Source organism: Papio anubis, chromosome 7 (genome assembly GCF_008728515.1).
Source record: "Papio anubis isolate 15944 chromosome 7, Panubis1.0, whole genome shotgun sequence".
In the NCBI taxonomy this organism is placed as follows: domain Eukaryota; kingdom Metazoa; phylum Chordata; class Mammalia; order Primates; family Cercopithecidae; genus Papio; species Papio anubis.
The window spans coordinates 113870238-113891126 of NC_044982.1; the positions used below are offsets into that span (position 1 = coordinate 113870238).

Sequence of the window (20889 nt, forward strand, 5' to 3'; positions counted from 1 at the left end):
CCCACTGCCCACCACCCTCTCGGCCCTCTCCCTCTCAGCCCTGCAAAACACTGAGGGGGAAGGGGTCTGTCCAATCCCATTAGGCAGAAGGCCCCGGAGGGTGGAGTGCTGACGTAAGCCTTGCTGCTGACACTGCGGAGGCAGCCCATGACCCCCCTACCCGGCTTGGGGCTCTGGCTTGGGTCTCCTCCAGCTCTGAGAAGGTCAGGAGGAGGCCCTGGCCAGGGAGAAGCCCAGGAGTAGCTCAGAGGCCCAGGCCCATTCCCTGGGGACACTCCAGGGCATGGGCCTGTGTCTCTTCCTGCCCTGTCTCCCCTCTTCCAGCCCCCCATGACCTCCTGTACAGGTTTGATGGGCTTTGTTCTTATTTTACAAAGCAGATCTCATGGAAACTTTGCCCTTGAAACCCAACCCTCAGATGGCCGCTCCTGCCTGTGAACCTTGGCTGGCTTCCTCACAGGCTGGGCCCTGGACCTCGGGGTGGGGCACCTGGGGTTGGCCCCGTAGCACCTTCCTCCTGCCCAGGCCCCGGGGGTGACCTGCTTGGGGAGCTTCCTGGCTGGTTTCTGAAACCTCCCCTGCCCCCTGCCCCTCAGCGCCTGCCACGGGTGAGCAGGATAAGATCTGGGCTCTTCGTTTTTTTAAAAGAATGAGTTACATTTATTGATAGTTTGTCACATGCTTTATAAATGGTCACTGTTTGAAACATGTATTATTACTATTTTGGGGAGGGAGGGCTCTTCATTTTACAGGGGACAAGCAAGACAGGCTCAAGGAGGGAAAGGACAGGCTCAAAGTCATCAAGTGTGGGGCTGGAATGCAGTTGCCCTGTCTTCTTTCTTTTTGCATATCTTCCATCTCCAGGGTGAGGAGGGGTGTAGGCACAGGCACCCAAGACAGCTGCGGTCCAGCCCTGGCCCCACCTGTGGTCTCAGTGACGCCCCAGAGGTCCTATCTTCCCCACATAATGAGGCTGCGCCATCCTCCTCAAAGCCAGACCTATTTCATAGGCCCCAGACCCCACCTTCACCCAGGGTCCCCAGAGAACAGAGCTGGAGACACTTCCACTCCTAGCACTGGATGCCTCCTCCCTCCTGTGAAGCTGTAGGTTGTGGGGTGGAGGACACCCCTTTAAGGCAGGCTCGGGGGGCTGTGAACTCCAAGACTGCTGGAAGCCAGTAAGAAGTGGGAAGGTAGGCACACCATTTGGGATTTTTATTTTTCACTGAGCTAGGAGAGGAGATTCCAGCTATGGAATCCAGAGAAAGTTCTACAGGAACAGAACAGAAATTGGCTGGGCCCTGGGCCCAGAGAAGGCCTGGAGCCGCTTACTGTTCAGTGCCAGCTTCATCCTTGGCACTCTGCCTCTCACACAGCATCACTCCGGCTCCCAGAGCCCACAGTGGCAGCCGCTGTAGGCTGTGGTGGTAGCTGCTGCCCTGCCCAAGGAGGGGTGTGGGCTTGGCTCTGAAAGTCTAAACCAGAAAGAGCCTTAGAAATCATTCAGCCATTCCCATTTTACAGGTGATGAAACAAGGCTCAGAGAGAGCAGGGGCTTTCAAGAACAATAAAGGTGGAGACTAGAACTCAGGCCTCCTGTCTGCCCAGGGTATCTGCCCAAGCTCTCTCTGAGAGTATCTCAGTGTTGGTGTCTAGAGGGGCTGGACACGCAAGGGAGCTGGCCTGTGTGTGCATGTCTATGTGTGTCGGGATGCATCTGTGGCTTCTGTCTCTGAACGTGCCAGGGGTTTTGTGTGCTGTGTGTGTCTTTCTGTGGGTGCTCCTGTGTGCAGGAACTGGGGGCCACGGCCAGAGAGGGATGGGCATATTCCTGCAATCTTGGGAGGCCTCCACAGGCTGAGCTGGCAGGGAGGGTCCTGAAGGGTAAGGTGAAGATGGGGGCTTTGCTCCCAGCAGAGAGGAAAAAACCAGAAGATAGGGTTGGGGCATGGATGGGAAAGGTCTTGGAACTAGGATGGGGCAAGGAAAACAAAGCCCCAAATGGAGTATGGGTCTCTGGAAGTTGACACACACTCAGCCCTCATGGGGGCCCAGCCCAGTGGGTAACTCCGGGGAAGTGGTCACATTACGTGACACTTCTCAGCTGATTGCTTGAGGTCCCCCAGTGTGGCCTGGGCCTTGTCCTTGAGTGAGCCCAGGTCCAAGCCAGGAAGGCTGGCCAGCTGCCCAAGGACTGAGGCCTTCTCCTCCTCCTCCTCTGTGTCCTCCTCGATCATCTTGGCCAACTCCCGGGGCAGCTCCACGTCTCCACCTGCCATCTGGATCTGGCTCTCATCTGTCTCGTTCTGAAGGGAAGAGAGGGTGGGGTGGAGTGGAAGTCTGTGAGAACCCAGAGTTGAGAGGACAGGGAGGAGGTTTGGTCTAGGTTCCAGGCCCCTAGATTCTCTCTCTCTTTTTTTTTTTTTTTTTTTTGGTAGAGATGAGGTCTCCCTATGTTGCCCACACTGGTCTCAAACTCCTGGGCTCAAGTGATATATGCCCACCTTGGCCTCCCAAAGTGCTGGGAATACAGGAGTGAGCCACCGTGCCCGGCCCCCTAGATTCTTGAGCCCCATGTTCCAGTGAGCTCAGCTCCCACCCCCACATCCCAGGATCAAGCATTGGATGCTTGGACATGGAGACCTTTCATATTACCTTATTTCACTCTGAGATACTGAAGGACCAGCACAGCGAGTAAAGACAAAATGAAAATACTTATGAGTCACACTGTTACAGTCATCTAAGTCATGTTTTGACTCTTGTTATGCTTAAGGGTATAACCAAAAATAGTGATGGGTACCATTTATGAAACATCTATTACATCTATTACATGGCAGATGTTGAGCTGGGTGCCTTTACTTCTCACAGTGACCCTGTGAGGTAGGTAGGTATTGTTACTCCCACTTCACAAATAAGGAAATTGAGGCTTACAGGATTTAGGTAACTTACTTTAAATTTAAGTTACTTAACTAACTTAAGTAACTTAAATTGTCCAAGGTTACACAGGTAGGATGTTGGGGAGCTAGATTCAAACCTATGTCACTGATTCCAACATCTGTGTTTTTTGGCATGGCACCTACGATGGCCATTGCCCTTCACTGTTCTTCTGGGGGGCGCCTCATGTCCTACTCAGTTGCATCCAAGTCTTTGTTCTTCTGCTCAACTCTGACTTCCCTGATGGCAGGTGTCTCTTATATGCCTAGCACAAGTATCTGAGGAATGACTTTATTTCCAGGAGAGTTTGCAGTGAGGCAGGCTTTCTGGACCGGTTTTTCCCCGTGAGAGATTTCCAAAAGATTGGTGGCCTGTGGGCAGTCAGAAGCAGCTGGGGACTTAGTAAATATTTGTTGAATAAGTGAATGTGATGTTCATATATTTGGTCATTCAATTCAAGTGGAAGATCAAAATCAGGAGCACTAGAGCCCTGTGCTATTTTCCCGAGTCCAGCACAGTTCTGGGTGCACTAGGGCAATATTCTGGGAGAGATTTGTGCTTCAGTCCCCTCCTTAGACAACAGGAGCAGCACACTTACATGCCCATCTGGTGCTGCACTGCTCAGGGGAGCATGGGGGCAGGGATCTCCTGAGACATACTCTCTGGCTGCTTGGCCAGCCAAGGGGATACTTGGCTCTCTACAGGCAGACTCCATACCCTGGAAAGCAGCCTGGGGCCCTGGAGCAAAGGCAGGCTCATATTCACCGGCTTGAGGGCTGGTCCCAGCTCCATGGCTCACTGGCTGTATGATCTTAGCCAAGTCCCTCCATCTCTCTGAGCCTCAGTTTCATCATTTGTGGCTGTGGGTGATAGCTGCCCGGCAGCATTATTGGGGGTTAGATGAGGACATGAAGGTCAAGTACTTGGCACACACAGGGCTTCTCTCCCCCACCTTAAGTAAGTTCTACCCTCCAGTAGGTTCAGAAACCCCCAGAGCACTCACTTCTGCAGTCAAATCTGCTTTCTGCCTCCCCTGTGTCTTCCTCTGCCCAGGCCTGGCCTAGGCTTGGTGGCGGTACCGGGGGGTGGAGGAGAGAAGAGGCCTAGATTGGCTCCAGAAATACAGACCTGTCAGTTTCATGAGAACTGGGGTCCCCTCAGCACAAAGCCCTGGCCCTTGGTGGGCACAGATTACCTATGAGTGAGTGAATGAATAAATGAACAAATGAATGAGAAGGAAGGATCTAACCAAGCACCCTGTGAGTCTTATAACTGCAGGCTGTGGTGCCCAGAATGGGACGAAGGAGTTGAGAACCCAGAGCTCAGGGTCCCAGATGTGCCTTGCAGCCAGGGCCAGCTTACCTTGGGTAGCCGGTATTTGTCTCGGAAGTGGCTCCGCAGTGTGGCCCGCTCTGCCTTCCTCTGTGTGAACTGTGCATCCCGCTCCATCCTGCAGGGTCACCGGGGGCAGAGTCACCATGAGGGCAGAGAGAAGGGAGTTGGAGTCTTCGAGGGAGGGACAGAAGGGGTCTCTGAGTCCTGGCAGCACTGCTGTATTGGTCCCTGTGTGTAGCAAAGGCAATCCAACCAGGACAGCCAGGTCTCTGCTGCCTCTCCCCATCACAGTGCCCTTTGTTGTCTCTGCTGCTGGATGGAACTAGGGGCCAAGGTGGCAGTCTGTCTGGCTCTCTCTGCAGACCCTAATTATTTGTCCCTCATGGCCTCCAACTTGGTCTGTTGTTCCCTCACTGAGAAGCTATGTTGTGTAGGGAAAAGTATTCAGGACAAACTTGGGTTCACACCCCAGCTCCACTACCATTTTAGGTATATCCTTAGGTAAGTCACTTACCTTCCTCTTCTGTAAAATGGGGATAAAGTTTTGCAACTCACAAAACTGGTATCAGGATTAAGTGAAATAATAGCTATCATTTATGAGACTTTATCATGTGCCAGGTGCTGCTAAACAGTTTACATGCATTGGCATTTAATCTTCATAAATATACAAGACATGTATTATGATTACCATCCCCACTTTCCAGAAAAGGAAACAGGCACAGAAAGGTTAAGTAACTTGCCTAAAGTTACCCAGCTAATAGGCAAAGCCAGGCTCTGAACCCAAGTAGCCTAGCAGCAGAATCCAGCCCCAAACTCTGTCCCAGCACTGCAGGCACACAAGTAGGCTCAATGTCTGTGAGTGCCCCCATCTCAGGGTCTGCCTCCGCGATTCTGAGCCTCCTCGGCTGCACCACTTTTTTCAGAGCCTCAAGCTCAGAGGAGCCCCAGTTGGAAGACACAGGCAGCTGGGACCAGATCGGATTAAGGGATTATTGTTTCGTCAGAAACGCACGTGCATCCCCCTCCTCGTCCCAGACTCCGGTCGCCCCTTCCCCCACTCCCCCTTGACCAGAGTATGAAGCTGGAGCGGGGTTTTGGGTTTGAGATGGGATGGGTCTGGGGGCAGTGTAGAGGACACCTCCCGGTCTCTTACCGTGTCTAGGAAGGTAGGGGAGAGGGGATTGGGACCTGAGGCTGGCCCGGGGATGGACTGAGCAGCTGTGGGGTTGGGGAGGGGGAGGTCGTTGGAGCCAAGAAGGGATCCCACTCACTTCTCTTCCACCAGTTGCTTCTGATACTCCTCGTACTCCTCCCGGCTCATGCCCTGAGCTTCGGCTGCCGACTTGTCCCCATCCCCCTTGTCCTCGCCGCCTCCCAGGCTCCCAGTGAGGTTCTTCAGCTGGCCGCCCACCATGGTCTTCACCATAAACGCCATGGTCTTCGCCGGCTGGGGCACTGGGCGCCTGCTACCACGCGCTAGGCACCGGGCACGTCCGCGCCTACTTCAGCACTAGGTCTTGCGGACAGCTCCCGCCGCGGGCCCGCGCCCCACGCTTGGCGCCGCCCGCCGCCCGCCCCCGCCCGGGCCCGCCCCCACCTCCCCAAACCCCTCCTCACGGGGGGCGGGGGGCAGCACGGGGCTGAGAAGGCTGGACCACGTGCCTGCTCCCCACTCCCGCCTCCCCCACGTGCCTCCTTCAACGCCGAGCTCCGCTGGGCTCTGCTGACAGCGGATTAGGGCCTGCGGTGGTGGGGTCGCTCTCCCGGGAGAGGGGTTGAGCTGATACACTCCTGGAACCCTGTTCCCTAGGGTCTTCCAACTTTCTCCTCTCCTGGGCCACTAATAACTGGAATTTCAGCTGGGAGATCCAGGTAGCAGCAAGGGGTAAAAACCCAGCCTTGGGCGCCCCTCATTCTCCCCACCCACCCAACTCACTGAACCCAGCAGCTGCCCAAAGAGCTTGACGCTGGAAAAGGGAGGGAGACCTGAGGGCGCAAGCGGGAATCCCAGTTATGGTTCCGCGAGTTGGCCTCTCAGGGTTGCTCTGTCACGCGCCTCCCCTGCTGCCCCTGGAGCAGTTAGGAGTGGGGAGGGAGAGAGCTGCTCAGTGATGCTGGCTGAGCTGGAGGGACTCAGGACGGACACTGCTCTCTGTTCTGGGTGAATTTGAGGACAGAATTATATACAGTCATGGCTCTCTTTTCCTCCATAGTCGAGGGTTCAAAGCCCGTGGGGTATCTGGTCTTTTGGAGGTTAAGCCAGGCCTTGGCCTCCTTGCCTGCTTGGAGCGCGCTCCTAGCCAGCTACTCAGAAGGGGTGGAAGCCTTCACAGAGATTAGGGTGAGGCTGGAAAGAAGACCAGCATATCACAGCATGGGGAGAGGGAAATCACCTTTAATAAGATGGGAGTGTGCTGAAAGCTCAGGTGTGGGTGGGAGCTGGGCACCCAGACGAAGAGGATGCTGATCAAGCACCCACCCCAGACACTGCCTGCTTCCCAGTGATGCAAAGCAGGCTCTGAGGTGGGTCAGGCAGGCATGCTGGCAGGGAGAGGCTGCCTCCTGAGAATCCCCGGGGCCCTGGGGATGTATGGTGCAGGACCCAGAGAAAGGCTGCCTGTGGACAGACACTCCTGCAGGCTCTCGTTCAGCTCCTGCCTGCTGCGAGAGAAAAGGTTACAGGCTACTTGCATCTCTCCTTTATGGGCTTTTGAAAAACCAAGACTCTCGTGCTTGTCTTGCTACACTCACTGCACCACAGCCTCCCCTGTTCTTGGACTTTCTGCGGCTCTTTGGCCTGCTGCATATGGTCCACGCTTTCCCCCCCGGGCATGTAAGGTCTGTCCTAGTGGCTCCAGGCTGATTGCCACCACTGCACTCCTGTGCATGTGCTGAAGCCTGTGAGCATTTCCACCTTATGCTTTTTAAAGCTTAGCTCATTTTACTACTCCTCCAGGACCATCCCAGCCCACACGGACTCTTCTTGTCTTGAAATTCCACCAACAAAGATTGTCAGTCTCATTGCTGAGGCCCTTAGCACACCCCACATCTCTAAATGGTGCACGTTCATTCAGCAAACACACACCAGGCAAAACTAGTGACCTCCTCTCACTTTTTCAGATCTCTGCCCAATTTCACAAAGGTCCTGCCCTTTGCTCCAACACTACTGAACTTGCCACTTTTTCTCTAAAATATTATGTGTTTCTCATACCTCCCTGCCTTTTCTCATGCTGTTCCCTCTGCCTCTATGCCTTTACCTATCTTGTCAGGGTGGAAAACTCCTAGTCACCTTAATGACCATATCAAATGTCCCTTCCAGGTTGATTCCCTAACCAAGGGGGGTCAAGTGTGTTCTGCATTCTTGTAGCCCCTCAGCTTCCTGACATCATGGCATTGACTACACAGGGTCAGTTAGACCTGTGTGAGTGAGCTCCATGAGAGCAGGACCCAGATGGGGCTGGGGGATGAGCAGGTGGTCAGTGGTGCTTGGTGAGAGAATGGGCCCTATCCTGCACTGTGCTCTTTGTGATTTGGGGACTGGGCAGGTCCCCTCTGGGCTGAAGTGTCCCCTCTCCTAAATCCAATGGCTATAGCTGAGAACCAGGAGATGCCAGTGCTGTGGGAAGTCCTACTCACGGGGTGGCCCACCTGAAGTGCACGTAGCTGAAGAAGCCTACAGTCTGAATGAGGAGGAAGAACAGGAAGATGCCAGGATGCAGGCACGAGGAGGCCCTTGGGGGCTGGCCAGGTGGGCGGGGGGCCTTGGCCGCTGCCTTCTGAAAGGGGAAAGTCTAAGGTCCTAGCTTAGTTTCTTACTCAAAAGGAGGGGGAGGACCTGGAATCTAGGCCATGTGCATGCTCCGTTTCCTTTCCCCAGGCTTGGGGTGTCCTGGCTCTCATCCAGGGAACTTGGAGAGGGGGCAGTGTACAAAGCTGCCTCCCCCACCCCAGCTCCCATGGCTGCATTTGTGGGAACAGCTGGGAAGGCCTGGGATCATCAAGGGGCCCAGGGCTCAAGAGAAGAGAAAGAGAGAAGTAGAGAGCCAAAGACAGGGTGAGCAGGGTGAGGGCGAGGGAACGAGGATGGGACAGGGCATGGGGAAGATCCGATTCCACCACTGGACTCAATGATCTTGGACACGGCCCACCCCATTTGGATTGAGGGGTGTCCAGGGCCCTGCTGGTGCTGAGTCTGTGGGACTCTCCAGAGAGCAGAGAGGGCAGAGAGAAGATGAGATGTGTGCTGGCATGTATGCATGCACATACAGACACTGACACAGGCACAGATGTTCTTGCCAGCAGTCCTGGGAGGGGAGGGCAAAGGCAGGATGGCTCGGGGCTGCCAAAGTGCTAGAAGAAGGGTGGCTGAGCCCAGACATCAGGGTTGGGGACCCCATGCTCCCCACTACTTCCCCCTCACCGCCGGGCCCTGAAGCTCCTTCTGCAGGAGGCCCAGGATGTGGTCCAGCTCTAAGAAATGATGCTCAGTGCCCACAGGCAGGTAGGAGACCTGGGCTTCTGCGGCCATGCGGACAGCTGCATCCCTAATCGGGGGTGGAAACCAAGTAAGATGACTCATTACCTCTTTTGCTTCCACGCAAATGGCCTAATCATTTCCCATCTCCCCAGGGGCAGCACATGGGTGAGGAACAGGTACCATCCATGGGGCCCCTTCTTGGGGACTGGTCTTTTCTCCTCCAACCTTCTTCCTAGATCCTGAGACTTTAGCTCAGATAAAGATCTCCCTAAAGCTATCTGTGTCAAGCCCAGGCTCCCCGGCTCTGCCTTCCATCCTGGATTTAACTCCTTTCCTTCTTCTCATCTAGGTGCCTCTCCACCCCCAACCCTAGCCATCTAGCTCTGTGTGTACAGGGGGGCTTTAGGCTTCAGGTTGGGACGCATGCCTCCTCCACGGCATCCCCAGAACTCCCCCAACCCCCAGGGCTCCAGAGATCCAGCCTAGAGTGGGATAACAGGAAGCTAATGCGGGCACAAAACCAAGTCAGGGACTGCCTCCTCCAGCTGGTCTGGTCTTGGCTGTGCTCCCTCTCCAAGAGCCCCCATCAAAATGCCCCTCATCCCAGGAGCTGCCACTGAAGGAACGACGCTCAGATTTCTTAACCCTCCTGAGGGTGGGAGTGTCTGAGGCGGCCTTCATGATGGGCTTCTCCTGGAGAGAATTGCTTTTCAACAAGGACTTGCAAAACATTAAACTTGATTCAGTTAAATTCAAGTCAACTCAACAAACCTAACTCCACCCCCAGCCCTTCCAATTGACAGGCTGTGTGCTGGGCGCTCAGGAAATGATGGAAGGAATGAAGGGCTAATGGAGGAACTTCAGGCAGAGAAACAAGGTAGTGGAGGGGTCCCCACCGAGTCCCTTACCTCATCTCTTGCAGGGCCTGGAGCAGAGTCCTCTGTCCATGGAGCAGGGCATCGACCTTAGCAGAGTCCTGCAGGAGGGCCAGCCTCTTGTCTAGGGCCCAGGACATAGCCCCTCTCTTGTCAGAGCCCACCTTCCCAGGTTCACTGCAGCCTCTTCCTTCCAGAGGCCTTCCCAGATTGCCAGGCCTTCCTTATTTGGGCACACTGTGTTTCTCTGACCTCATCCACAGGGGCTTCCCGCATTCCCCCTCCACTCACACCCCTCTCCCCAGGGGTGGTGGTTTCCTCCCAACAGTGGCCACTTCAGGGTTTTCTCAAAATACCTCTCCCTTCTTATTTATTTGAGATGGAGTCTTGCTCTGTCACCAGGCTGGAGTGCAGTGGCACAATCTCAGCTCACTGCTACCTCCGCCTCCCAGGTTCAAGCGATTCTTTGGCCTCAGCCTCCCAAGTAACTGGGACTACAGACACATGCCACCATGCCCAGCTAATTTTTGTATAATTTTTGTATTTTTAGTAGAGACAGAGTTTCACCATGTTGGCCAGGATGGTCTCGATCTCTTGACCTCGTGATCCGCCCGCCTTGGCCTCCCAAAGTGCTAGGATTACAAGCGTGAGTCACCACGCCAGGCCAAAATACCTCTCCCTTCTAAAAGTGGTTCTGTCCCCTGAAGGAGGCAGAGGCCCAGCCCAGTCCTCTCTTTCCTGGTTCGCCCAGGGCACTATCCAAGCTGGGGCCAGTGCTGGTCAACACCCAGTGTTTGGGTCCCTGCCTTACTGAGTGGTGTCCAGGGCCTGAGGGTAGGATCAGAGAGGCTGGCCCTGGAGTGTGAGTCCCCTCCCCTTTTCCCCACACTAGCAGCCCAGCCTAAGCTGCTCTGACACAAGATTAAAACCTCGAGCTGTCAGAGTCCAGCAAAGCCCGCAAGAGCTGCTGGCCTCCTCTGCCCAGTATCTAACACCTTGGCTGAGTTTAGCTCTCAGGCCCCCAGGCTGGACATGACCCGAGGCATGACTCCCTGGGGGAGGAGCCAGATGGCAATGGAGATGAAATGAGGCTTCTGGTGCAACTGAGCATTAAGCAAGCCGTATGCAAATTGCATGTGAAGCTACATGCAAATTAGCACCTAGTCTATTTCTGTCATTCATCTACAGAGCCGAGTCCAAATATCTGGCATCTCCTCTCCCCAGCCCCAGCCTCAGCCCCAGCCCCATGCGCATTTGGTTGTGCAGAGATGCCATCCCGCATTCTGCCGGACCCCATCCTGTGACCTGCAGCATTTCATCCCTGCCCTCCTTTCCCTCCAGGCCTTAGGGAGACTAGTTGCTTACTACAGTGCTTGCTCCTATTTCAGGCCCGCAGGTGGAGCCTTGGAGGCCTGCGGGGCTACTCACCCAGCCTCCATCAGGCCTGGCTTGGCCTGGGGGCCCCAGCTGCTGCTTCCATTGCCTCTCAGCCTGGGCCAGCTGCTCGGAGAGACCCCGCAGAGCCTGAAGGATCTGGCTGTGTCTGCCCAGCATCTCCTCCAGGTCAAAGAGCCTTTCCCCTGGGGATTAGGGCAGAGCTGGGATGGGCAGCCAGCCATGGTGGCATAACACAGCCTATCTTATCTTTGGGGGGGCTTCTTGGAGGGGGTGCCAGAAGGTGTGGCTGCTGCCTCTAAGACCCTCTCCTGGAAAATGAGTCTGAGTGGTAAGGTGGGGATAGGACAGAACAGTTGGGCCCAGGGCCTGCTTAGATATGGCCTCCTCAGGCCTCAGTTTCCCTTCTGATTAAAGGACTCCTGGTCATAAGGGTGGAGGATGCTGTGACACTCAGATGGGCGCCACCTGCCTGCTCTCTCAGTCCCTACCTTCTCCTTGAGCTTCAGAGCCTGACTTTGGAGTTACATCCTCCCTGGTGCCCAGGCCCAGCCTTGCCCGCAGCCCTTCCAGCTGCCTCGCCAGACGGAGCTGCTCCATCTCCAGGAAGGGCTGAGGGGGAACCGGGGGGAGGAAGACAGAAAGTCGGGCCCCAAACCCATGGGACATCCAGAGGCGAGGGGAGCCTTCCCACAGGCTTCCCCACGAGCCCAGTCTCCCTCCCTGGCCATCTGGCCCTGCAGTTTCCAGCCCTCTGAGTTCTGCCTTCACACAGATCCCCACCCTCTTCCCTCCCTGCTGTGGCCTCAGGCCTGTACGTGCTGATCCGCGGCTCCTTTAAGCTCATCTCCTCCAGGCAGCCTTCCTTGACCCCCTAGCTGGTTGGGACCCCTCCTCTGTGCTCCCACAGCCCCCTGTGCCTTTTGAGACCTGGCACGGATCACTCTGAACTGTAATGTCACAGCCTGAGCCAGCCAGCCTGTGAGGCCTTGCAGACCGGGCCTGGCCAACAGCACTGCCCAGCACAAGGTCTGGCCTGAGCAGAGCTCAGAGGCCAGGTGGAGGTAAGGGCTGGAGTGGCAGGTCTGAGGGCACGATGACATGGGCAAGGGCAGGGTCCCTGGGCTGCCATTCCCAGGTAGGCCAGGGCTGGCATCACCTCTGGGCTGGACTCACTCGGGCTGAAAGTCAGGAAGGACAGGACATCATGATCATCTGGAAGGGGACAGATGAAGGAGAAGTAAGACCCCTCCACCCAGCAGCCCCCTTGCTCAGCCTCCACCTTCACTGCCATGATATCCCACTGAGGCAAGAGGGGTGACTTTGGGCCATCACCTGATGCTTGTCTTGCTCACTTCATAGGAAAGATGTGAGGGTTGACAGGTAGATGGGTGGGTGGTGAGGGCTGAACCTCACACTCAGTCAGAGGCAGGCCCCTGTGAGTGTCAGAACTGGATGATCCCAAAACATCCTGGGCTACAGCCATGGCAGCAAACCAAGTGACACCCTCAGGCCCCCAGAGCACAGTGGCTACTGGTAGTAGCAACTGCGCGGTGGCCACCTCTCCAGCATAGCTCTGACCATATCACTCTCCTCCTCAGAAACCAGACTAAGGTCCTGGCATTCAAGGACTCCCACGCTCTGGTTTCCCTCAGCTTTCCCACTGTGGGATCCTCTGTGGACTCTCCATGGCATCACATCTCTTTGCTCCATTTTCCTAAATGTCCCTCCTTGCTGTCTGTCTTCTACTTGTCCCACAGCTCCCAGCTAGGGGCACTTATGGGGACAGCACTGAAATCAAAGTTTCTCTTGTTTTATCCCATTTGAGACTTGCAAGTCTCAAGGCAGACATGACTTCTCCCAAGGGTCGTGGAGGCCCAGGTCATGTGGTGAAGTGGCTGATGCCACCCCAGTGCGCTTTAGAAGGTGTGCTCAGGGTGATTCATTCATCACTGCCCTTCTGCTCTTACCTGACCAGTGGGATCCTCACCTGCCAGGATGCCGGTGGCTGCTGAGACCCCAAAGAAACCTCCAGGGACCAAAAGCAGGGGCCCCACATCCACACAGAACTCATCTGGATCACTGGGAGTGAGGCCGCTGTTCAAGGACACCTGAGGGACACAGAGGGAGTGAGCGGTAGGGGGTCGTCCCTACCTCTGACTCCCTGGCTCCCCTGGCCATAGGAGGGCAGGTGGCCCTACGGCTTGGTATCAGAATGGCATGGAGGTGACCAGCACTCCTGGTCTCATGTGAGCCCTTACATGTATGTGCTCTGGGTGAGTGTTAGGATTCTGTGTAGGGATCCCCTGTGGATGTTGGCCCTTGTGTGCTAGGGGCCTCAAGTGGTGTCACAGGCACTGGTATGTTGGGGCCATGGGCACGCACACACAGCAGCTCTGTAACTCAGAGCCCTGTCAGAAGCAGGAAGTGACTCACGCACAGCCTCTGCCCCCAGTAGGTGATCCGTGCTCTGAAGGGGTGTGGCCGGTTCCGGAAGTCCCAATGACAGGAGCCCAGCACTTGGCTGGCTCCATACCTGTGGGCAGTTTGTTCATTTGTTTGTTTTTGAGAAAGAGTCACACTCTGTTGCCCAGGCTGGGTGCAATGGTATAGTTGTGGCTCATTGCAACCTCTGCCTGCTGGGCTTAAGTGATCCTCCCACCTCAGCCTCCCAAGTAGCTGAGACTACAGGCATGCACCACCACACCTGGCTCATTTTTGTATTTTTAGTAGAGATGGGGTTTCACATTGTTGGTCAGGCTGGTCTCGAACTCCTGACCTCAAGTGATCCACCCATCTTGGCTCCCAAAGTGCTGGGATTGTAGGAGTGAGCCACCGTGCCTGGCCTTTGTGGGCAGTTGGAATCCAGCCAGGATATACAGGACTCAAGGCCTGGCCAGTGAGGGCAGTCCCAGAAGCCACTCTGCCCAGATCTGCTGTGCCACCTCCCTTTCCGCTGGGTGAGCTGGCATGGGATAGGTACCTTGTCTAGCTTGAGTCTCCCTTCTTGTAGCCTGCTCCCTTGGCAGAAGAGAGAGGGGCAGGGGAAGCAAGCCCTGCCTGGCAGAGTGTTGGGACTTGGATTTACAGAAGGGACCAGGGGACTCCCTGTGGCCCGTCCTCAAGGGGACAAAGGCCTGGACTAACAATGCAGTTTCTGCCCTCCATCCCTCTGACCCACCTATCACCCTCGTCCTATCACCCGTCCCTCCCTTCTTCTTCTCTCTCTTTCTCTTTTTTTTTTTTTTCTGAGATGGAGTCTTGCTCTGTTGCTCAGGCTGGAGTGCAGTGGCACAATCTCAGCTCACCGCAACCTTTGCCTCTTGGGTTCAAGTGGTTCTCCTGCCTCAGCCTCCCGAATAGCTGGGATTACAGGTGCTTGCCACCATACTCGGCTAAATTTTTTTTGTTTTTAGTAGAGACGGGGTTTCACCATGTTGGCCAGGCTGGTCTCAAACTCCTGACCTCAGGTGATTCGCCCGCCTCAGCCTCCCAAAGTGCTGGGATTATAGGCGTGAAACACTACGCCTGGCCCCTCCCTCCTCCTTCTCTTAAACTCCAAGTCCCCTGTGCCTCTGGCTTCCCCTTCCTCTCCCAGCTGACTCAGGACGGATGACCTGGACATGTCCTGGCAGCCAAGGACAATGTGACCAGGCTGCCTTCCTGACGGGTCGGCATGGCAGGCTCTGGGGAGTCAGGAGAAGAGTGTTAAACGCTGAGTGTCTCTGGACACCTCAGGCTACTCACAGCAGAGCGTCTGATAGTGCCGCCTTCCGCCAAGAGGGAGGCAGCACAGGGCAGGGGAGAAGCCAGCACCAGAGCAGCCACCTGGGTTTGTGCCCCGAGCTGTGTGACCTTGGGCAAGCCATCTCATCTCTCCAAACCCCAGCGTTGCCATCTCTAAAATGAGGACGGTAATTGGAACGACCTCATAACAATGTTATGAGGGTTAACTAAGACAGTAAATGAGAAGGACGTGGTGCTGGGCCTGGCATACAGTCAGCTCACTCCGTAAATGCAGGCAATTACTCTAATTGTTATGAGCCGAGAGAAGGTTGCTGAGAGACACTGACAAACCGGCCCAGCTACTGAGGAGGCATGGGGGCGACTGGGGAGGGACAGAAGCCAAATCATCTGGGAAAGCGAAGGGACAGCTAAGCAGGGAAGAGCGGGGACCCTTCAGGAGTAAGTCTGGGCTCAAAGTTCAGCTCTGCCCACAGCACGTCCCTTCCCCTCTCTGGGGCTCAATGTCCTGACCTGTAAATGGGACGAATAACCCCCACTTATGGAGGGTATTGGAGATGGGATGAGATCATGGGAGTGAAGATACTCATCATAGGCCACAGCCTGTGTCATTTCACCTGGGGCTGTTGGGTTGCAGGAATCAAGCCCCATGGGTGTGGGCTTCGCCTGAGTGAGAGTCCAGCAAGGATGGCAGCTCTGGGAGGGTGGGCCCCCTGCTGGAGTAGGCTGGGGCAGGGGCTCGGATGGGGGGAATGGGCCCCTCCCAATGCAAAAATGGAGGTGAGGGGTCAGTCTAGACAGGCCCTTACCCAGGCTGCTCAGAGGGGATGTGCCCATCGCTGGCCAGCACACGGATGGCAGGACTGTTCTGCAGGGAGATGAGAAGCAGCCAGAGCTGCGGCCACGGCGGGAGGGGGAGGGTGTGGGCGGGAGGGGGGCTGGCAGGCAGGAGACAACTACGCACCTGAGTATCCTCTGCCGAGGAGTCAAAGAAGATCCCGATGCCGTCCCATGAGGCCAGCCCCCGGAGGATAGAGCCTACATGGCCCCTGCCCTGGGTGTACCACACGGCCTGTAGGTCGCCAGCCCCTCAGCTCAGGGAACCGTGTGAGATACTGGGACCCCAGGGCTCATCACCTGCCTCCCTGACCCACCCTGCTCTGTCAGCTCTGGGAGAGGACACTCACCATGCCCTGGGCTCCCCGGCGCCCTAATCCCGTCACCCTCATCTGCACCTCTACTTCCCAGGCAGAGAAGAGGACAGAGGCCCTGCTCCACACGGCGCCACTCCGGTTCCTCATGGATGGCGTCAGCCGCACTTCCTCCAGGCCCAGGATGGCGTCTGTGGACCAGGGCAGTTCAAGCCCCAGGCCCCACTATACCCCAGTTCCCCTTTCACTCTCTCTCACCGGCCTGGGCTGGGCTCCCGGAAGAGGAAGAGACAACGCCAAGGCCTGCCATTAAATAACCAGCCAGCCAGGGAAGCAGGAGTCAGAGCCCAGCACAGCCGGAGGGGCCTTTGCCGGGGAGGGCAGTGAATGCCAGCACTGTCCACGTCGTCAGTGAAGCCTCACTGCAGTGTGTGTTGTCTGTTTTTATAAGACCCCATCTAACAGATGAGGAAACTGAGGCTCAGAAAAGTTAAGGAACTAAGTGGATTGGATGGAATTCAGCTCCCTATGACTCCTAAGTGCAAGCTTTTTCCACCACGAGAGAGATTTGTGTCCAACTCTTCCCATTTCTCAGATGAGGAAACTGAGGCCTTGTGACAAAAAAGGAAGTGCCTGAGACCACAGAACACAGGAGAGCACTTTAGGAGAAGTAACTGCAAGGGGGCCCAGGACTCTAGGCTGTGGCCAAATGAGGCCGGAGCTTCCTGGTGGACAGGACCTAGGGGCATTCCAAGGTGAGGAAAGCAGGAAAGCAAAGTTGCGGAGGTGAGAACCGGCCTGCAGAATGGCGATGAAAGAGTGCAGGACGGAGTGTGTGTGTGAGAATTGTCACTGGCGGTGGTGGGGTAGGACGGAGGAATGGGAGAGAAACTGAGGCAGTCTTGGCAAGAACTGGGGGCAGGGAACTCAGAGGCCCTACTCCAGCGCGCTCCCCACCCTCCAGCCTGCCAGCCTGGAACCTGGCCCAGGGCCCAGACTCTGCCAGGACGTTCTGGAGGCTGCTAATCCCGCCTGTTTGCTCTATAAAGGCCAGGGATGGGGGTAGGGAGGCTCAGAGCTGCAAGGCCACAAGTCCCAGGGCCTCTGGAAGCTGTCACTGCCTCTGAAATCCTTGCAGGAGGCAAGGATTGCCCACTGTCTACTACGCTTTCAGCCTTACGAGGCCTGTGGGTGAGACCTTGCCCCAGACCATGGGCTCCTTCAGCCTGGCTCTACCCTGTGTCTTTGGGCTGGGAACAGAGGAGCATCAGGGTGAACCAATGAATGCATAGACAATGCACACATCACTGGATGATCTTGGAGAAGGTGCCTCTGTTCCCTTACATGATCTGTGACACCCAGACTTGGCAAGGCCCAGAGCAGTGAGCGTTGTATAAGCTTGCCATCCTGGTCTTGAGGCAGGGGCCGGTATGGTGTTGTGAGAAACAGCCCACTTTTTTGTTACCTCCTGTGTCTTTATGAAAGAGGACTGAAGGCCGGGCGCGGTGGCTCACGTCTGTAATCCCAGCACTTTGGGAGGCCAAGGCGGGCGGATCATGAGGTCAGGAGATCAAGACCATCCTGGCTAACACGGTGAAACCCCGTCTCTACTAAAAATACAAAAAATTAGCCGGGCGTGGTGGCGGGCGCCTGTAGTCCCAGCTACTTGGGAGGCTGAGGCAGGAGAATGGCATGAACCTGGGAGGCGGAGCTTGCAGTGAGCCGAGATCGCGCCCCTGCACTCCAGCCTGGGCGACAGAGCGAGACTCCGTCTCAAAAAAAAAAAAAAGAGGACTGGAAGAAACCCTACTGATAGGGCCTATCATCTTAAAGGGATATATTTTGGGCTGGGCGCAGTGGCTCACGCCTATAATCCCAGCACTTTGGGAGGCCGAGGCAGGCGGATCATCTGAGGTCAGGAGTTCGAGACCAGCCTGGCCAACATGGTGAAACCCCGTCTCTACTGAAAATACAAAAATTAGCTGCGTGTGGTGGCACGCACCTGTAATCCCAGCTACTCAGGAGGCTGAGGCAGGATAATCACTTGAATCTGGGAGGTGGAGGTTGCAGTGAGCAGAGATCACACCATTGCACTCCAGCCTGGGCAACAAGAGTGAAATTCCATCTCAAAAAATAAATAAATAAATAAAAAGGGATATTTTTTCCTGGCCTTAGTCAGGAATCATGCCATTTCTCAGAACTAACTTTTTTTTTTTTTTTTTTTGAGACAGAGTCTGGTTCTGTGGTGCCCAGGCTGGAGTGCAATGGCAGGATCTCGGGTTCAAGCAATTCTCCTGCCACAGCCTCCCGAGGAGCTGGGACTACAGGTGCGTGTCACCACGCCCAGCTAATTTTTGTATTTTTAGTAGAGACGGGGTTTCACCATTTTGGCCAGGATGGTTTCAATCTCTTGACCTCTTGATCCACCTGCCTCGGCCTCCCAAAGTGCTGGGATTACAGGTGTGAGCCACTGTGCCTAGCCAAGAACTCACATCTTATAGACAGAAATCCACAGCTGATCTGCTTTCTATCTTTGCTTTGCCTGCTAAGAGGCTCAGAATTAAATTTATGGCCTAACTCTGAGGTGGACAGACCTCACAGCGTATGTGTTGGAAGCCATGCTCCTAGACTATTTCATGCTCCACTCTAATCCTCATTGTCCTTGCTCACTCCTAATGTAAGCAAGCTCCCTTCTATCTTGTAGTTCCATCATCACAAATCCTTTTTGGAACAAGATCTGGTAGAAGACACACTCTTTGTAGGTCCAGGTTTGGAAGTCCCTGAACACAAACCTATGGGCTAAGATGCTCTCATGCCTGCTTCCACCCACAACACACATACAGGGAAAGGCTGGTGCCCACTCGCCTGGAATGAGGATGCCTCCCTCCAGGTAGCCCCCAGTTCTCATGGCCAGCCACAGGCCTGCTGGGATGGAGCCAGGAGAGTGGAGGTTTGTGCTGGTCCACATTGCCTTCTGTGTGTCTGGGACTTAGTGTGTGAGCATGTGTCTGTGTGTTCACAGGTCAGAGAGACAGAGGAAGGGCAGGGATCCAAGGAGAGGCAGAGGAGAAGACAGAAGTCCTGGCACAGGGAAGCAGAGAGGTAGAGGAGAAACAGCCTGGGCAGGGGTCGGGGGTGTTGAGGGGGTGGAGCAGGAGACAAGCCTGGAAAGGGTCCTGGGGTGCCTGGCACTGTCCCAGGCCCTACCCCACCCTGGACAGAGGATGGCTGTGACAGACCCACTCCCCACCAAGTCACAGCCCCTCCAGCACTTTGAGGGACCCTGGGCATGGCTGGTCCCCATCCCTGCCCCTCACCTCCATGATGGCTCCAGAAGGGTATTCCAGCCCCAGGCAATGCCAGCCTTGGGCCTTTGAAGCTGAGCTTGTATTCAAACCTGCGCAGAGCAGGACATGCCGTCTCAGGACTGTGGGGTTCCAGGAGCAGGAGGAGAAGGCAGAACAAGAGACCTGGACCATTGACCACCGGCATTGGGAAGGCGCCTGATGTCTGGGCCCTGGGGTAGATCATAGCTGAGAGGCTGGGGAGGGGATCCTGGGATAGGGCCAGGCAGGGAGGAGCTGGGGACTGGCCAGGAGCTGGGTTTTGGCACTGTCCTCTCTCTCCCTCTCCAGCACAGACATCCTGTTCCTTCCAGGCCTGCTGTCAGGCCCCGCCCCTCCCTCACCTCCAGTCTGACGTGAGCAGCGGGACCCCTCGACAACCCGAGCTCTGCCCCTGCTCCTGACTCAGGCCGTCTTTCTATCTCCCCTCACATCCAGCAGCTGGATGTGGTGGAGGGAGGGGGGCACCCAGGGTTGGGCTCCACCCTTCAGCAGCCCTGGCCTCACCTCCCAGTTAGGGAGACAGGCCTCCACATCCTGCCTGTGTCCCCCAGCATGGGTGGCACGTCTATCTGGACACCCATCCTTCTCTCCTCCCTGCCCCCTCTCTTCCTCGCCCTCATTCCCCCAGGCTTATCCTTCCAGGCAGCCTGGTTTCCTCAACAAATGCATTACATGAAAAAAAGAAAGGGAGTCTTTAGAGACAGCACAAAAACGCAACGTGCAGACCTTGTTTGGAGCCAAATTTTAACCCAACTGGGGAAACAAAAAAAAAAGATATTGGGGAAATTTGAACAATGGATATTTTTGAACAATGGATATTTGACTATACTGAAGAATTGTTAACAAATTTTAGGGCCGGGCACCGTGGCTCATGTCTGTAATCCTAGCACTTTGGGAACCCAAGGTGGGTGGATCACCTGAGGTCAGGAGTTCAAGACCAGCCTGGCCAACATGGTGAAACTCCATCTCTACTAAAAAAAAAAAAAAAAAAAAAAAATTAGCCAGGCGTGGTGGTGCATGCCTGTAATCCCAGCTACTTGGGAGGCTGAGGCAGGAGAATCACTTGAACTCGGGAGGCAGAGGTTGCAGTGAGCAGAGATTGCTCCATTGCACTCCAGCCTGGGTGACAAGAGTGAAAATCCATCTCAAAAAAAAAAAAAAAATTAAGGACTAATATGGTATTGTGGTTGTGTTTTTTATTTTTTATTGTATTTATTTATTTATTTATTTGAGACTGAATCTCGCACTGTCGCCCAGGCTGGAGTGCAGTGGTGAGATCTGAGCTCACTGCAAGCTCTGCCTCCTGGGTTCACACCATTCTCCTGCTTCAGCCTCCCAAGTAGCTGGGACTACAGGCACCCGCCACCACGTCCGGCTAATTTTTTGTATTTTTTAGTAGAGACAGGGTTTCACTGTGTTAGCCAGGATGGTCTCGATCTCCTGACCTCGTGATCAGCCTGCCTCAGCCTCCCAAAGTGCTGAGATTACAGGCATGAGCCACCGTGCCTGGCCTTTTTTTTTTGGGGGGGGGGGGGAATAGGTGGTGTCTTCCTATGTTACCCAGGATGGACTCAAACTCCTGGGCTCAAAGGATCCTCCTGCCTCCTGAATAGCTGGAAATAAAGGCATGA

The 20889-nt window shown here is 55.3% G+C and overlaps 2 protein-coding genes across 13 annotated transcripts; both read right to left on the reverse strand.

Annotated features, from left to right (window-relative positions):
* Window positions 1–636: 636 nt before the first annotated feature.
* CPLX3 (complexin 3) lies at window positions 637–5861 on the reverse strand. Of its 4 annotated transcripts, XR_002523126.2 has the most exons (5): window positions 5541–5824; window positions 4297–4384; window positions 3938–4129; window positions 2656–2674; window positions 2189–2306 (listed from the first exon to the last, which is right to left on the reverse strand). XR_002523126.2 is itself a non-coding variant. In XM_009210638.1 (3 exons), the coding sequence occupies exons 1-3, from the start codon at window positions 5702–5704 to the stop codon at window positions 2082–2084; spliced, it is 477 nt and encodes a 158-aa protein (XP_009208902.1). In that variant the 5' UTR covers window positions 5705–5861; the 3' UTR covers window positions 637–2081. The 4 variants fall into 4 exon arrangements, 2 of the variants coding, with proteins under 2 accessions (XP_009208902.1, XP_021796427.1); XR_002523125.2 differs by lacking the exons at window positions 2189–2306; window positions 2656–2674 and adding an exon at window positions 2731–3807; XM_009210638.1 differs by lacking the exons at window positions 2656–2674; window positions 3938–4129 and having other exon boundaries at window positions 637–2306; window positions 5541–5861.
* Window positions 5862–5865: 4 nt separating this feature from the next.
* LMAN1L (lectin, mannose binding 1 like) lies at window positions 5866–20188 on the reverse strand. 9 transcript variants are annotated; one of them, XM_031668470.1, is made up of 13 exons: window positions 19229–20188; window positions 15948–16102; window positions 15725–15832; window positions 15570–15628; window positions 13453–13552; window positions 13007–13127; window positions 12177–12231; window positions 11508–11641; window positions 11050–11201; window positions 9655–9722; window positions 8690–8813; window positions 7918–8045; window positions 6645–6927 (listed from the first exon to the last, which is right to left on the reverse strand). In XM_031668470.1, the coding sequence occupies exons 1-13, from the start codon at window positions 19440–19442 to the stop codon at window positions 6798–6800; spliced, it is 1548 nt and encodes a 515-aa protein (XP_031524330.1). In that variant the 5' UTR covers window positions 19443–20188; the 3' UTR covers window positions 6645–6797. The 9 variants fall into 9 exon arrangements, with proteins under 9 accessions (XP_021796419.1, XP_021796418.1, XP_021796417.1 ...); XM_021940729.2 differs by lacking the exon at window positions 19229–20188 and adding an exon at window positions 14764–14916 and having other exon boundaries at window positions 11508–11628; window positions 12176–12231; window positions 15948–17480; XM_021940728.2 differs by lacking the exon at window positions 19229–20188 and adding an exon at window positions 14764–14916 and having other exon boundaries at window positions 6645–6930; window positions 11508–11628; window positions 12176–12231; window positions 15948–17480.
* Between the last annotated feature and the right edge of the window lie 701 nt (window positions 20189–20889).